At 42.8% G+C, this 18,024-nt stretch overlaps 1 protein-coding gene across 1 annotated transcript in view; it reads right to left on the minus strand.

The window, feature by feature from the left end:
* LOC147700302 (uncharacterized) overlaps window positions 1-18,024 on the minus strand; it is a 174,625-nt gene that overhangs the window by 12,476 nt on the left and 144,125 nt on the right. Inside the window, exons 3-4 of the mRNA XM_086935667.1 lie at window positions 8,015-8,125; window positions 6,872-7,168 (exon numbers count right to left, since the gene is read on the minus strand). Coding sequence (XP_086791793.1) covers window positions 6,872-7,168; window positions 8,015-8,125 — 408 coding nt within the window. The remainder of the gene's footprint in view (window positions 1-6,871; window positions 7,169-8,014; window positions 8,126-18,024) is intronic.

The raw sequence follows: 18,024 nt of genomic DNA on the forward strand, positions 1-18,024 counted from the left end.
CCTGATTGGAGGATCGATGCTCATGCTGAGAAGCTTGGGATACCACACTCCCTGTGCCCAGTCTGGACGCACAAGGATAACGGGCCCCGCCATTCCTGATCTTCCTGAGAACTCTGTCCAGAAGTGGTATGGGTGGAAAGGCGTACAGGAGGCCTGAGCTCCACTCGAGACCAAAAGCATCTTTGAGCAAAAGCCGCCTTAGAAAATACAGCACGCCAAACTGCTGACATTGCATGTTCTCGGCCAAGGTGAACAGATCTAAGCAAGGCTCTCCACACTGCTGAAGGAGTCCTTGCACCACCTACGAATGGAAACACCATTCGTGCTGCGTTAAGCATTGAGAGCCGAGTTTGACCGCTCTGGCGTTCAGGGGACCTGCTAGGTGTTGAACCACCAGGGATATGCCCTGCTGTTCAAGTCATTTCCAGAAACACAGGTCCTCTTGACAATGGGTCCACAACCCCACCCCGCCCTCTTTGTTGCAGTACGACATGGCGGTGGTGTTGTCTGTGAATACCTGCAACAGCCTTCTCTTGATGGAGGGTAGAAAGACTATCAATGTCAGCCGGATTGCACATCTGTCCCTACTGAGAGATCTGGTTGGGGAAGGGTTATGCCTCGGACCCAATTGTGGTTCGGTAGCCAAACTGCAGGTCTTTTGCAGTTCCCTCAGAGATCTGGACCATATTGGAAAGATTCCACTGGTGATGAACCCACTGAAACTTCAGGCCCCAATGCAGAGCCTGCATATGCCATATGGCATGTGTCACCAGCAGGTTGCAGGAAGCCATGAGGCTCAGCAGCCTCAGTGTCATTCTCACGGACGTTCAAGATAGAGGCTGAAACATCGGCATCATAGTCTGAATATTCCGCACTCTCTGCTCGAAGCCTGACACTGCTTTGAGTTCAGAACAGCTCCGATGAAAGGGAGCCTCTGAGAGGAAGTCAGGTGTGACTTCAGCAAGTTGATAGTGAACCCCTGCGAATGCAGGAGATTTGGCGTAGTCTGGAGGTGGGAGACGAGAACCTGGGACAAGCTTGTCTTCAACAGCAAGTCGTCGCGATAGGGAAAGACTGCCACCTCTGATTTTCGCAGATGAGCTGCAACTACCGCCATTACCTTGGTGAATACCCTAGGGAATCTGGTAAGGCCAAAAGGGAGCACGATGAATTGAAAGTACTCGTGGCCTACCGTAAACCGCCGGTAACACAGATGGGCAGGCAGGACGTGTAAAAAGGCATCCTGCAAGCCCAGTGCTACCATCCAGTCTCCTGGGTGCAGGGCAGAAAAAACCTGAGCCAATGTAAGCATCCCAAACTACTCCTTTTTGAGCAAGAGAATGAGGGAAATCAGATCGAAGATATGGCGAAGCTATTTGTTATTTTTGGGGATCAGAAAGTAGTGGGAATAGCAACCCCTGCCTACTTCTAACACCAGAACCCTTTCTATGGCTCCCTTGCCAAAGAAAACTGTGACTTCCGGCACAAGGAAAAATGATCCTCCGTCACAAGGTCATGAGATGGAGGCATCGGGGAGGGGAGGATTTGAAGGTAAGGGAGTAGCCCCTCCAAATAATCTGTAAAACCCAGCTATCCGATGTTATGGAATGCCAGTGGTGGATTTGATGGCTGATTCTGTCACCAACTGGATGGCCATAATCTTGTAGGGCAAGATTAGGAGGGCTTTGAGGCTGTGGCTGTAGGGGAATCTGTGGTTGTGTCAGAGCTCTGGCTAGCTGACCCACGGGGTTGGTCTCAACTGAGCCCTCGCTCCCGCACAGTCTGGGAAGGTTGCGCAAGGCGATGACTGGAATAGCGGTGGGGCATTTGCACACCATTCCATAGCCACGAAAGGGGCGAAAGGCAGCCTGGGGATGACATGGAGCAACTGCGAGGCCCAAAGACTTAGCTGTAGCCCCAGAGTCCTTAAAGCGCTCCAGTATGGGGGTCCATTGGAGCCACGGCCAAAGCCACCAGTGTGGAACTAGATGAGGCCACCTTTGACTTTGCAGGGCCCGACAGCACCCCGATGGACGAGGAGAATTCAAAGCATGCTTCGACTTCTTATGCTTCTTATGCCTCAGCCCGAATGTCCTAATGACTTGGAATGTGAAGAAGAGAACTTGGGGCTTCTGAAGCAGTCCCGGGTCCTCCCTCTGGAACGGGACTGAGATATCCCAGGCGTCGCCTGCTGGGCCTCTAGCAGCTTCAGGGAACGCTCCTGCAAAGCCTTCAGTCCGAGCACAACGTGAAGTTGTAATCATGCTCTATACACCACAAACACACAAGGTGTGGGTCTGTAATGGACAATGTGCGATGCCAGGTGCCACACGGTTTAAACCCGGTCTTCCTTGAAGACATCCTCGACACAACATGGAGGGATAATGCCTCAAAAAAAGTCCTTGACCAAACGTCAAAAACATTCTGTCAAAAACCAACTGAGAGGTAGCTCTTTCTCCAGATCAGCGCTAACCGGCACGGAAAGAAAAGAATGGATGCCAGCTTGTCGAGGTGGTTCCTATATAGGTAATGCGAACATCACTTTTGGCGTGGATGATGCAGAGACGAGCCGATCAACGCTCATGCAAAAATCTTCCATATCCTGCAGCTAGATGTCTCTATCAGATTATTATAATTTTCTTGTTTCTAATGAAGGATGGGTACAAAAGAGAGGTAAACTTGTAAATTTAATTTTAACCTCTGATGTTTTTAGATGGCGATCTCAAATATGGTAGAGGGATCACATGGCCTCTTGCTAAGAGTCTATATCGAGAATAGGCTCAATGTATTTATTCATTTTAAAAGTTTTAAATAACGCGGATATGACCCATGGAGGTATCAGAATTGTATTAGCCCAGGAGTGTTGGTCTGTATCGAAGGCTTGCATCATCTCAACCACCTCTGTCTCACAAATATACAAAAATATCAGATGATTTGCGTTGACGGAAGACGACTGTTTGCTAGATAATGAGAGGTGGCCCAAAGAGGTCTGTTACTGATTTCTTGCATGGAGAGCCTCATTACAAGTCCTACTGTAATCATGACGGAGCTGGATGTAGGTTTTCAAGGAGTTCTGGAATTGAGTAGAGACTACTTCTATAGCTGTCAGGGGACATCAGCGGACAGGGAGGATTACTTATTGCCTCTGGTGGTGGCCAGTTGTACCACAATACCTTTTGTCTTCTGTGATACCGGTTGACACTTAAAGCTTTAGTTATCATTAGGTCCAACAGAAAATGGCAGTGTCATACTAGAACTATTCTTAAGACGTTGGCTGTAGTAGAATGCAATATTTTATTAAAATAATGGAAATTATGTAGGAAATTTTCTGTACAGATGAAATTTATAATGAGCATTGTAATTCATATCAGTTTTGAAGAAATGTGTTCATTACATTTTACAACTTTAGATGGTGGTTAAATCAACACTTGTTAAGTTTCTAGTGAGTTTCCTACAGCGCATAATGTTGACAGAAAATATGAAACCAGGTTACTAGAAATGCCAGGGTACAGAAACAGAGCACTGTACTATCAGATGTAATATGGAAGGAAATTATAACCTCATTGCATTGCTGGCTTCGGCTGAATCTAAAAAAGGATTTTTTTGGTGGAAAGGAAAGCGAGCCACTGGGCTTACACTAATCCCAGATAGTATTTGTGGGGCATTTCTGGCATTGGTGCTTCTTCTGATCACACAGTCCTTCGGTTTGGCTACACCCCACACTGACACGTGGTAGATGGGGCGGGAGTGTCAACAGCGGTCAATGGGGCCGGAAGTAGGGAGATGATTAATGGGCAGGTGCTGCTTCAGAGAATCTCACACAAGCAGTCAGTCAGGAGGAACTACATGGTACCGTGGAAAAGGATCAACATATTTTAGCCTCCTAGGTGAGGTCGATTTTTGTGCCCCATTTGTAGCAACATGTCTGTTAAAGGTGCCACTCAAGGATTAATTTTGCAGGTGAGTGACTGAGCTCCCATTGCTGAACAAATTGACTTTAGACACCAATAATTACTGGCCCATCACTCACCTAATCTTTATCTTCAAGAATATTAAAAAAGAAGTCTACACAAGGCTCCCAAAACACATCAAAACCAATCCCCTTCATGGCTACCAATCAATCTTCCGATCACACTGCATTATGGAACCACCACCATGCAAGGGGTAGATTGACAGCAGACAATCTACAAAGATGGCTCCTGCCTCCCAACACTTACGGACCCATCAGCTCCCTTGGCATATTTTGCTGTTAACGTCCTCTGCTGGTTCAACTCTAACCTATCCAACTGACACCAGTTTGTCCACATAGGTACATCATGATCCCAAACATTTCTATAACTTACAGAATAACCCACACCCCTGGACTCTATCCTGTCTCCCACCATCTTCAAGCTCTATGTAGAGCCCTTTAAAAGAGTTCCAACAACAGAATGAAATTCCGCCAATACACTGCAGCTACCTGAAGCTCAACCCCACCAAGACTAAATGTTTCCTGGTGGCCACTAACAGCAAACAGTAACTATTTGAAACCGGGCTCAACAACATGAACCTGGAGGGATTCAACCCTCAACTACCATCCTCCACGTCACTCAGTTTCACAGACGACACTGTCCTCTCCCTAAAGGAACATATTGCTAAGGCCAAGACAGTATAGAAAAAGTCGACTTTATATGAGAAAGTGAAATTGTTTCACCCGGAAAGCAACTTCAAAACTGCTAACCAATCTATTGCACTCTCACATTGGGATGGAGGAAATAACGAGCTCAACGATCTGATGGATACCATACGGGGCCCCTGAAATCCATTCTAGAAACTATAGCAAGCCTCATCAAGGGCATGAAGAAATGTTATTTTGACCACAACTCCCATATCCTGGTGGACCTCCACTAGTTCTGCTTACATGCCCCAACATCTTCAATACCAGCTGTATCATCTACAAAGTTATCATGAACAGAGACACACACACACACACACACAAACACACACAACACACACGCCAGATCTTTGCCTTGAAATTACCCTGGCTGGTCAAGGGTGCACATGCAGTATTCTGGTTATTGTGACATTGCTGATAAGTTGCGTACAGGGCCGGTATGTGTTTAACAAGGCAGTGCGAGTCCACTAATAAGATGAGACCCATGATCACCACTCAGACATGAAAGGTATATGTAACAACAAGTAAGGCATATGTAAGGACCATTAATTTGAGTGATTACTGATGGGTCCAAAGGGAAAATGAATCTTCTCCTTGAACAGAGTTGACAAAGTGAATAAGGTATGTGTGCCATTTTCATCTACGCAGGTACCTGAAAGGCGCTGAAGAAAGCAAGAGGGGCATCGCAAGTCTCTTCCAGCACCCTAAAGGGTATGGGCAGGTTTTCACTGCACATGGTCCCACGCTGGCTACTGGCCTGCTGGATGGAACCCACCTCTTTTCAACTTAAGTATTCAACTAGGCCTGGTGAGAGCACTACACTGCAGAATAGTGGTGTCATTCCATGGGCATCCAGAAACCCAGATTACAAGGTCAATGAGAGAAGGAGGACCATTTCCGAAACGGACGATTGCGTGCTTAGAAGAGAGGGCAGAGCAGTATCTGGGTGAATATGAATTGGTGGGGGGTGGATAAAGCATCTGTGGTTTGATGCACCAAAGAGTATTTCTGTAACTGGCTCACACCAATGACTGCTGGGTTTACCAGGGTGGTGAAGGAAGAGAACCATAGCAACAGACGTAATAAAGCATCTTTGCACCACGAAAAGGCCATATCATCTCATGGACTATGTGCTGTCCATTCAAGACTATGGTAACACGCGGGTGCTGGGCTATAGGGAGCTCATTTTATATTTTTTGTTTAGCAGGGTTAGAAGGTGTCATAGAATAGATCGGGTTGAAAGATTTTACGGTTTAAGGTTGTAGGTTTGTGTGGCTGAATAAGTCAAAGAGGTTGTGTGTTCTCTTTTCTGTGTATGGCGTTTACTTAGGAAGTAATGTATGATCAGCTGTGAACAGGAATAAACTTCTATGGCCGTGTACGTTTATCTGTCAATGGCATAAAGCAAAATCCTAGGGGCCCCTGCACAATTGGTGTTCAGTCTCTAGGCTTTCACTTAGACTTGTAGCCTAACAGACATACTAGGATTTTAATTTAAACGGGGGCACCAAACTGGGTGGACTCCTGGAACCTAAGTGTTCTACATGGCACACATTATACCTGCCACTTCAAAAGATTTGTATCATAAAGTGTTGTGTTTAATTCTAATGCAAGAAGCAACAGATCTGTAGAACCTCCTGAGCCCAAAAAAACCAACACATCATTTTAAACACATAATTGATTTAGTGAAACACCAGCAAGGTAGTAATGTGGATTCTATGGGAACCAAAGACTCTCTTTCTCTTAAAGTGAAACGCCTAAAGCTGTGGGGATGAAGGAGCCTGTTATTCGCCAAGAGTGGCTGAGTGTGCTTAGTAACCAGTTTCTACACATGCCCTAAACCTGGACAGCCTTTGGAGGCAGTCTCTGAGTGGAAGTCTTATAATCAATCACTGGACTGCAAGCACTTTGTGAGTGTGCTCTCCTGAAGATCTGCACTGATTTAGCCTGCACCAATAGGAACCTGTCTTAGTGTAAGGCAAGGTACAAAGGTAGCTCAGGGCGATACATACCAGCTCGTGTACGGCTGGATTTTAGTGCCTCAATTATAGCCCAGAGGAGGCTGGAAAGGCCTCTAAATATAACATGAAGCTTCACGGCTCTTGCTCTTTATTTAGCTGCATTCAGATCTTTCAGCCTCAATTATAAAAAGCAAATATTAATTTTTTACTCTTAGCATCTTGGGAATCCTTTGTTAGCGAATATAAAAAACTTCACCTTCACACCAGTTAATTTGACTTGTGCTGAGCATATCGTGACTTTTCCTTCTGTCTGTTTCGAGCGGATAAGGACTCTCCTTTCGATCTGTACCAAGCGGATCATGCCTCTGTCTTCTGTCTGCGTCAAGATGATCAGGGCTCTCGATTCTGCCTCTGCTGAGCAGATCAGGATTCCCCCACCTCTCTGTGCAGAGCAATTTAGGATCCTCCATTCTTTCAGTCTTCAGAGGATCCTTCAGACGCGGGACAACTTCTCTGCTTGCGGTACACACGTCCAACTTGGAAATTGTAGCACCTATAAAAAGCAGAAGCGTCTTCATTTAAATATTGCATTATCCACTTTCACTGAGATTTTATTTGTATAGTGAGTGTACCTATCCCACCCGACCTATGGAATTGAAGGAAATTCTTTGTTTTATGCCAAACTGAATGTTCAACTTGCTTATAAATATACGTTTGAGCAAAATGAAGGTTTCCAGACAAAATGCAGAGGCGATTCATTGATTAGTATGTATAATGTTATTCTTCACTTCAGAGGATAATAAAGCACAGTGTATACACACATGCACACGAACAGACACACAAACGTAGTCTTCTATTCACTTGACAGACTTTCATTTGCACTGCAGAGGGTGCACATTTTTAGCACACAAGGTACCACAAAAATCCTTCTGTAATATGCAGTGCCGATCAGTGGATCCGCTAGAAATGATGGATGCTCTGCGATTCATTCACAAGCCAGCAAATCTTCATAGATGTCGTAAAGTAGTCAAACCTGATTAATTCCACACTAGTGACTTATGCAGCATCTGCCACTCACTCCTCAGTGCCAAGAAGCTTTGAAGAATCCAGTACAATTCAAAAACCTTAATCAGCACTACCCCTGGTTGGATGTCTTCACATCTCCACAATCCATCTCTTAATTACATCCAACTTAGTCTGGGGTCAAAAAATCAGAAAATATCAGATCATGAAGTAAACAGACGGTGATCATTCCAACTGCTTTTTGTGTAAGAATTAAGGATTGTCCAGGTGTGTCTTTGCGCGCGTGTGTTCTTGTGTCCTTGAACAAGCATCAATTCACAAGCTATTTCTGTCCCCTTCTCTGCTAACTAATACACATTTAAATGTTCTTACTCACTTTGGGAAAGGCGTTCATTGTTGCTTCTATCAGGGTCTACATCGTCTAGAGGGCGCAGGCCTTCATTTTCTTTGGATCTTAATGAAAAGACAGAGTTTGCAATCACAGGGCCTAGTTAAAAATAAAAGGGAATGTGTAAGTGATCAAACGCTACATGGGTCCTTAGCAAAGAGGAAAGGATTGTACATAGCGGGGTTTGCAAAGAGCATGATTAGTGAAATGAAGATCTATTGAACTTCTTGTGCAATGGCAGTCCTCACCACAGTTTATCTTATTTATTTATTTTAAACGTTTTATATATCGTGAACATGACCAATGAGGGTATCGGAGCGCATAACAAATGATCAGAAAGAAGAAACATGTAGAGCAACAACATAATTGAAACCGGTACAGGATGTAGTAGCTCCCCAGCTGAGGGAGGACAAGCTTAAGGTCTAATCCGACAAATCAAAAACATGATCGTAACAAGTGGGTAATACAAATGGGTGTAGCCAATGTGCTATTTCGGGCACGGAGGAAAACGAGTTACTTACCTGTAACTTAAGTTATCCAGTATTGGTATCTTTCATAGATTTACATGCCTGATTCACATGCCTGAATCATTCCCGCCGTCGAGGTGGGAGTTTCACGGTACAAATAAAATATATGCACAATAGTAGTAAAATATCATACAATAAGCTATAATGGACCATAAAGTCACTACACAAGCCTATCCATGTCCTTTTGTAAAAAGAACCAAATTTGGAAGCCAGCCAATCAGGCTCCAGCACCCACTAGAACATTCCACAGAGTGACAAGTACCTCAAGTGACAGTAAGTATAACACTGTAATAAGGGAAGCCTCTCAAGGGAGGAGGGTGGGTTGCTTGTGAATCCATGAAAGATAGCAATATTGGATAACTGAAGTTACAGGTAAGCAACTCGTTTTCTTATACAGCATTGGGGTATCTTTCATAGATTCACATGCCTAAATCAGAATAGCTAGCAGTAAAAATCCTAGTCCCTTAGCGGATGGTGCGTACTATATAGACCACGTTAGACACTTTGTGCAATATATTTGTAAACATTCTTATAACATATGCCACATCATATGAGAGAGACATTAGAAACATTAACAATTAAAAGAGACAGTATTTAAAAGCATGAAAGAAGATAGTCACCTCCCGAAAGAGGCTTACCTTATTTGAAAAGGTTGCGTAACACTTCTTGACCAATTGCTGACTCAGCTTCTGTAGCCAGATCTAGACAGTAATGCTGTGTGAATGTGTGCACGTTCTTCCAGGTTGCAGCACGGCAAATCTTTTTCAAAGGCACTCCGGCAAAGAGCGCTGCCGATGATTACACAGCCCTTGTGGAATGAGCTTTAGGCTTCATAGACAAAGGACTTCAACCTTTAAAGTGGGAAAATTGAATCGCCGATGCAATCCATCTTGCAATTGTAGACTTCGTCACAGCTGTACCTGGTTTTTGAACACCATAAGATACAAACAATTGATCCGACTTCTGAATGGATACAGTTTGTGATAGGTAGAATTTAAGGCACCTCTTAATGTCCAAAGTGTGCAGGGCCTTCTCAGCTGGGGTAGACGGACTGGGAAAGAAAGTACGTAAAATAATGGGCTCATTAAGATGGAAAGAATATTGAACCTTTGGAATGAATGTAGGATTCGTTCTTAAGAGTACATAGTCATTGGTGAACTTTAGGTATGGTTGTTTGATACTGAATTGTTGAATTTCGCGGACTCTCCTAGCAGAGGTAAGCGCTAACAAAAGAGCAGTTTTCCAGGCGAGATATTTAAGTTCAGCTTTGTGCACAGGTTCGAATGGATGCTCCATGAGCTGAGACAGAACCAGATAAAGGCTCCATTCAGGGGGAGGAGCTCTGATGGGCGAAAAAGCCCTGAAAAGACCTTTCAAAAACTGCTTGACCAAACGGTTGGAGCAGAGAGATGGGCCGCCAGTAGAACGTCTGTAGGATGAGATTGCGGCCAGATGCAGCTTAACAGATGCGAACATGAGTCTGGACTTGTAGTGTATTTCCTATTTTCCCTATAGGCCCTGCGCATTGGAATAACAAACAGCAGTGTAGACGTAGGACTGAGGTCTTCTAGGTCTCTACTGACTATGTTAGACTTAATTTAGTTTCGCGCCAGCTAGCTCAGAGGTCACTGGAAACTTTCTTGACTGAATAGGAAGTGATCAGCTTCCCTGGCTCAGACAAGAAGGGATTCAGTTTCCGACAACTGCATAAACATGATAACTTTGCTCCCCAGAATAAGAGTCAATCTCTAGAGTCGTGTGAAACAATAGACAGCTATTTCACTCAGTCAGTTGTGCAGATTAAATTTCACCAGGGTGCAGAGAATAGAGAGACGGGCGTTTTCAATAAAAGATATTATTTATTGAGCAGTCTTCCTTCTCATGCAAGAGAAATGAATTGCCACAATTGCAAGACTTGTTATAACGAAAAGTGCCTACAGTAAAAGGAGTATTACAAAATAATACTGTAAAAGCATTGATATGGTTTCATAGCCATAAGATAGTTAAAATGAATAAAATATATACATTCATATATACATTGGCTAACGACCTCAACTGGTGCTTCTAACTACGCCTACCCCGGTGTACCTGACCTAAGCCTAATACGTGGGAGGGAGTAAGTAGCAGTTTAAGTTAAGTTGGTTTTGCCAAGAGTTTGATTCAAGAATTCTCTCTAAGGGTTTAGTCAGCACCGTACCTCTGGAATAGAGTGTAGGAGGTCTGGTATCTCCCGCTCAGGACCCGATTCCCCAGTCACCCGCAAGGGTAGGCTGGAAACGCCGGAGCTGGATTTTCTCGGCAGGAGAAAAGACAGCGTCTTTCGCAGCGCGTCAAAGAGGAGGGGCAGCAACCGTGGGCTTCTCGCATCTGCTGGGCTCTCTGCAAGGGGACAGCTGTTCTGCTCCAGTATTCACCACCGTGTGTTTGCTTAAGGCAACGTTGGTATATTTATACCTGAAAGGTGCTGAGTTTGACATAGGTTTTTGGACATAAGACGTCAATAAAGATGTCACTAAAACTGGCCGTTCTTACAGTGCTCGCAGGAGTTCTATTACTAATCAAAACAAAGCAAGTGGGGCTTTCCCAGGTTGCTGGGGGTTTGGGGTGTCGAAAGAACTCAGTGTGCTCTCTAGGAATCTAAGGAAGTAGCTTCTGCTGTGTCATGGACTGCAGAGGCGAGTTACCGAAATATGGCTCTGATTATTATGCCATTATAGGGATATTTATTGATTATAGCCATATAGGGGCATAAGGTCACAATATTGATCGGGTTCTAACACATCACCCACTCCACAATTTTATGTCTTTCAATTACTAAAAACTTAAGCAATAAAGATGCATGTGTATTCCAACCCACCCCAAAACACATTTTGCATTTAAAATGGTGTATACGAAATACATGAAAATGATAATAGGTACTGTACGTTTTAAGCAGTATAGTCATTCAGAAAAATTGCTTATGTATATCAACTGAACGATTTGCGAAAAATTACACATGAAATGTCTCTCAATACAGAAAAGAAGGGTGAGACTATTTCATCACATACAAATACAATTGCTGTAAAATGTGCTAGAGGCCGAGGTAATATTTTGTCTCTAGATCTACTAAAAATAGAAGCTCTGTTCTTTATGAATAGTTCTACTTTAAGCAAAGTACGTGTGCCAGAAAAAGGTAAATATTTTGGAATTTTGAAAAAAATAATTTCATGATGAGCGGGGGAAAAAATAGTTCCAAACGTTTTTCAGTAGCTCTTGTTTATCAAAGCCGAAGGCCGAATTCAGAGTTCATGAGAACGCAGTGTGCCGGATTGTTTTCCAAAAAGTTATTGTTTCTGTTCAGGGGAGAACATCATTTCAGACAGACTCGCAAAAAATTGGTCTACATATTCAGGTGACAGTTCGACCAAGTTTGATAATGCTGTAACTTGGCAGTTGTGAGAATGATTGCTATCATCGATTTCAGGATCAGCAATGCTCATAGAGGGTCGTACCTGGGTGATGTTGCTTTCATTTCTTGCTTCACTGCCACCACCTAATCGTAGCGCAGGAGTCTCAACGAATGCCGTCATCAGGATTGGCAACCGCTGGGGACAACACGATGCATGAGCCGTTACTGGACTTAGCAAAGTATCGAAATCCATTGGTACTGCTGATTGTAGTGCAAGACAGGTGTCTAACACGCATTCCTCTCCGCATAGCATACATCGAAGCACAGGTAAGATGCAGGTCTGCCATATAGGTCTGAATGAAAGAAACCAGGGCATATTCAGATCTCTTAGCCGGGCTAGTCCAAGGAATTTAGTTATGCGGTCCCGGTAGCGTATTACTAAGATCGTTTCTTCCATCCTTGCCGGAGTCATGTCTGTGTTTTGGCTTGCCATATCGGAGCAGAAGGGTCAAAAAGAAAATCCCTGCTACGAGTACCAAAAGTAGTGGTAGGCCGCCAAAGACCGAATGGACAAAATTGGGAAAGATGCCCAGGACTGCTTCGAAGGGTGTTAACAGTCCCGAAAAAATTGTTTTAAATACATACGAGATACCACTGGCATTCGACATATTTAGGATTTGGCTTAACATTTCTACGAAATGCACGGGGCAATTTGTTGATAAAAGTGTATGTATCTCTGCAGTTGTCCTTGCAACTTGGAGATCATACGTCTCTTTTGATGACGTGATGGGCACTGTTGTCTGTAAAAGCACAGACTTCATTCTGCTTAAAGTATCAATTCGTATAGAAGAGATATTCAACGGAGGCCAAATCGGAGCCACTGAGTCTCCAGGGCCATTTGGATACAATGCTTGCATACAGCAAGTGTCCATGGAACTGACGCTTAAGAGATATGCTTTCTCTGGCACCAAGCCACAACAGCTGTGATCCGTTATTAGAACGTAACTCCTGTTAGAAAGTTGTCTAAAGAATGGCTCTATCTGTGTTGCAGGTGTGCCGTGCTGGTGGCATGAAAGGTTATTTGAAGTCCCCTCACAGGCCCCGTGCAAGTTAATACCTTGGCACAAAAGTATACCGCTTAGTGATTGTTTACACTCATTACCACTAAGAAATACATTTTTGTTATTGTCACTATAACATGTATGTGTATAAGGTAATTTCCATGATGACTTAATGTATCCTTTAGCCAACCTTTCATACTGGCCTGCTGGTATATACTTTAGGCAATTTTTAAATTGGAAAGTTGTTATCGGAATTGTGATTATTCCGTGTATTATCCATTCAATGACAGGTCTTTCTAACATTGTCAATGGTAATCTCTCAAGTTTTTCAATGCTCAGGATTGTATAGTCTGCTCCTTTCTGTGCCAAACTGATTTGTTTATCAGTAAGGTTAAAGATAAAAAACAATGACGTTGTGTTGATTATACGCCATGGCACATAGCCTGAACGCAGGTTTTGCAACGTCCAGCCTAGCTGTACAATAGAACGTAATTGGGACTGGCCATGTTGTAACATTAGCAAGTCCTGGTCTACTATATCGATAGCAGATGATACAATACTGTCCAGTGAATATATTCTGGAGGACAGAGTCATTAACCCATTGTCCACAACAGAAAGTAATTTTTCCAAATTAATACGATCAATTTCTCGTATTTTCTCTGCTGTCTCAATTGGAGTCACTTTCCATGCCTCGTTGTAAGCAGCGTATATACTGGCCGCTATGAAACGTTTTTGACGCTGTTTGGTGGTCCCATTATGAAATCGTGCAAGTCAGCACCATCTTTAAGTAAAGATAAGTGTTGCTTAATTTGTGCCAGTGTGGATGTTTGTAGCCATTCAAGGCATAGTTTCCCTACACTGTATGTTGTTACTATCCCTGGATGTTGTCTCTGGGAGTATCTAGGGTCTGGTCTGGTCATTTTTAACCCCTGTATTTTGATCAGGAAGCTGCTTTGACAGTTATTCGTGTCTGTAGGCCAGATTAACCACTTTTTCCAATCAGGATGTGTTCTGTTTTCATGTAAAATTTGGGATACGTCTCCCTCAATATCTGTGGTTGCATTATCAGGTATTGGCTTTGGAATAGACGGTTTGTTAAGGTCTTTAATCTTGGCTAGGCCAAGACAGGTCGTTTGTTGAATTGTGTCATTCAAGAACATTATTTGTTCTGGGATCATGCAGGCTCGAAATAATGCTTCTAGGCCTTGTACCTGCCAATCTTTTGTACCCCAGATCGTTTTTGTTTCAATGTTGTTTTTCCAGAAATCAAAACCAAATGTAATCATTTTTTCATAAAATGCTTTTGAATATATCAATTTAGTATTTGTCAGCATGGTTTTTGTCCGTGTTTTATCTAATACTTTATAATAAAATGTTTCCTCATCACTTGTGTTAAACCCTGAGAAGTATTGGAATTTCTCATAGAATGTTTTTGAACTGCTTTTAGGTGGAGTAGCACAATGTTCCCATTGGTTATATTTAAAAACATTTCTAGGTTGAGCAGATTTATGCAAATAGTGGTCTGCATAATGAGTAAAACAGTACATCTGTTCATAATTCGATGAACCTTGCAAATAATCATTTCTGTAAATTTTGCTGACAAAACTAAATCCGACATCATATTATTTATACTTTCAAAGTCCCAATCATCAGAGAATGTACTTGGTTTTACGAAGTCACTTAATGAAACCTTAAACTGATGAGGATATTTCAAGAGTTCGACCGGGCCATATATTTCGTAATCTGTTTTGTCCCAAACTACCCCGCCGGGTATTGGAATGGCTGTGACATTCACTGATGATAGTTCTCTTTTCTCGATGTGAGATGACTTGTGAGGCTTTAGAACTAAGTTGATGTTCTGACTTGCTGTGTCCATTGTACTGTAATAAATTTTCCTAAAATTAAAACTAAAATTAGGCATAGTAGGAGTATAAGTACCCCTGATACAATCGAATGTTCAATCAATGGTGCATTTAGATATACTTTGAGTTGATGAAAGAGTTCTGTTGCTTTTTCTTTAAAAGTCTTTGTTGCTGGCGTCACTTCAGGGTCGCTTTGATCTTCAGAAAAGTTATCGAAATTGATGAAGTAGCCACATGCAGTTCTGTCAATTGTTGGAATAGATTTTTCAATTTGCCTTTCATTAGCACATTCTGATGCTACATCATTGTAGACTGGTGTTTCATGACGAACTGTTTCAATTTGGGTTTCAAGAGGCACAAGTTCCATAGCATTTCTGCATAGTCCTTTTTTATTCACTGCAGGTTTATCAAATGTGATTAGTCTTTCAGTTTGAACCTCTTGGATATTAGCAAATTTGGGTATTCTGTTACTTCTTGGGAGTCCACTGGGCCTACTATTTATCATAGGCCACATGATTGTGGTTTTATCAGGTCGATGGATACAACTCGGTTCTCCTTTTTACCAGCAAGGGGCGGTAGTACTACTGATCTTGTTCCGTTGATTGCTAAGACAGGTACTGCTTTTCTGTAAGAAGGCCCAAATTCCTTCTTTACCGCTATTTTCTCTCTGACCGGATCCCCAATCTTTGGAATCCAGACAGGTCTTGCTGGGACAGGTGGTGTGTCTTCAGTGGTTGTTGGCTGTTGCTTTAACTTTATGTTGCTCAGGGCTTTTCTTGTTTCATTTACGTCCTGTAAAACAGCCAAACGATCTTTGATGTCAAAGCATTTTTTCTTATCTTCTACCACTGAAGCATGACTATCTAAGTCCTGAGCATTCATTCTAGTTCCGAACAATAGTTCGTACGGGCTGAAACCTTTTAGAGAATTTCTTGGCAAGTTGTTAAGACTACGTTGGACACTTGTTAAATGCTGGACCCATTCATCACCCGAACCTAATACCTTTGCCGTTATAGATTGCTTTATGTCTCGTTTTTTTCTTTCCACAACCCCGTTTCCCTCAGGATGGAAGGGACAAGAGAACCGCAACCCAATGCCCATGCTGGTCATGGCCTCCTTAAAAGCTCGAGAGCTAAAAGCAGGACCCTGGTCAGAATGAAGCATGGCAATTGCGTATGTGCCGATAAAGACTCGCAAATCTTTTATAACAGTTCAGGCGTCAGCCGAGCGCTGGGGCCACATTTTTAAGTGAATATAGTCTTAAAAAAGAAATTAATAGGGCGCTGGATTTCATGGCCATGGCATTACTCCGGTTGACTCGTTACTGCGGTCTCTGTTGCAGTCTGGACAGCTTTTTGCAAATTTATAATGTTGCAGGCTCATCCCCGGCCACCAGTATTCTGATTGTAATTCTGTCAGAGATTCCTTCATCTGTTTGTGCCTTGGACCTTCACCCATGTGTGCGTCTGCTATTAATAAGAATCTCCGGTTCGTGTTTGGAATTACCCTATACCTCACTCCAGGGATTCGAGCAAAAGGAACGGAGTTTGCATCAATTACGTATGTATAATTGAGTGGATAGTTCACAGATAGTGCTGCACAGTTGCCTTTTGAAGACGTTTTTACCGCCAGCATGGTTTCTGTATTTTTCTGAACGCTTTTTTGCGGCTACGGAAGCCGGTTTAGTTGCTTCCGCTGTGGCTGTATTAGCCAATGAATTCCCTGCAACGTGAACGCCATCACGTTGATGACTCAGAGTATGTATCACGTGAGTCTTTTGTAGTTCTTTCTGTAAAAGAACTACTTGTTTCCAAAGCATTTTATGCTTGATTGTGGCGTCTGTGTCATCTTTGTAATCATTTTGAACCCAGTTCTGCAAATCATTATTGTAAGAATTGACGCAAAAATGCGAATCGCACATGATTAGTGTCGGGAATTCACGTTTGGCATTTTCAAGCGCCATCTTTAAAGATCTGATTGCAGCTCGTTGAGCCGAACATTTTCTCAGTGATTCAGTTTTTGTTATTTTCGGTCTGAATTTACCGCAGAGCCAGCGACCTTTAACAATCGTGCAGGCTGCATCGTAGGATTTATCATCTACATTGTAATGCTGTACAAATCTGTCTGTATAGATTATACAAGAGTACTGTTCTAGAGGCATAATTTCGATTGGCAGAGGATATTCTTTGTCATATTTTAAATCATTCAGTTTTTTCATGTTCGGGACAAAATAGTATGTCACGTCTTCTGCAGCAAGAGAATTTTCCCACTGTATCCATTTCGGATCTAGTGCCACTGTTTTTAGATTTACTGGGCTGAATATCGCCTCGAAGGCTCATTCTGCTGTGAAAACAGTTATTCTTTTGCCTTGGGTTAGGGATCGTTCTCTTGCTACAGCAGTCTGAACTGCTTTTACAGTGTGCTCTGTAAGACTGAATGTTTTTTCTGTTTGTGTGTACAAATGTGATTTGTAAGATATTGGTACCGTTTCTCCCTCATTAGAGGTCAGGTACGTGAATCCGCATCTTCCTGGGATGACCCGGATTACAAGGTTGCGTGTATTGTCACGTGTTTCTAATTTTGTTTTAGCTAACATGTCTGTTTGCAGTGATCTCACAATTTCTGTGTGTTTTTGAGTCCAGTTGATTGGTTTAAAATCAGGTTTTATTAATTCGTAGAGAGGTTTAACCCTCTCTGCATAGTTTAGAATGTACGTTCTTCCGAAATTCAGAAAGCCTAGAATCGATTGTAAGTTCTTCAGCGTTTTCGGTGCTTGGAGTACAGCGCACTTCTCTAAGAAGTTGTCTGCTAGGATTTTGCCTTCACTTGATAATTCGTATCCTAAAAATAGGACAGTTAGATGGGCAATTCGTGACTTTTTAAAGTTGAACTTGTAACCCTCTGCTGCGAACCCAAGTATTATGGTGTTCACTCTTTTCGAATGAGTATCCAAGTCGTCGTCTGGGAGACAGATGTCATCGACATAAGATAATGCCTCCTCATCATACATTTGTAGTAACTCTGTTACTCTTGCTGAGAATAGTCCTGGGCTGTTCTTGAATCCCTGTGGGAGCCTACAGAAATTTTTCTGTGACCCCATTATTGAGAAAGCGGTCAAGTACCTGCTTTCTGGTGCAATATTTTGACAAAAGAACCCATT

The sequence above is a fragment of the Lissotriton vulgaris genome, chromosome 8, assembly GCF_964263255.1.
Source record: "Lissotriton vulgaris chromosome 8, aLisVul1.2, whole genome shotgun sequence".
In the NCBI taxonomy this organism is placed as follows: Eukaryota; Metazoa; Chordata; class Amphibia; order Caudata; family Salamandridae; genus Lissotriton; species Lissotriton vulgaris.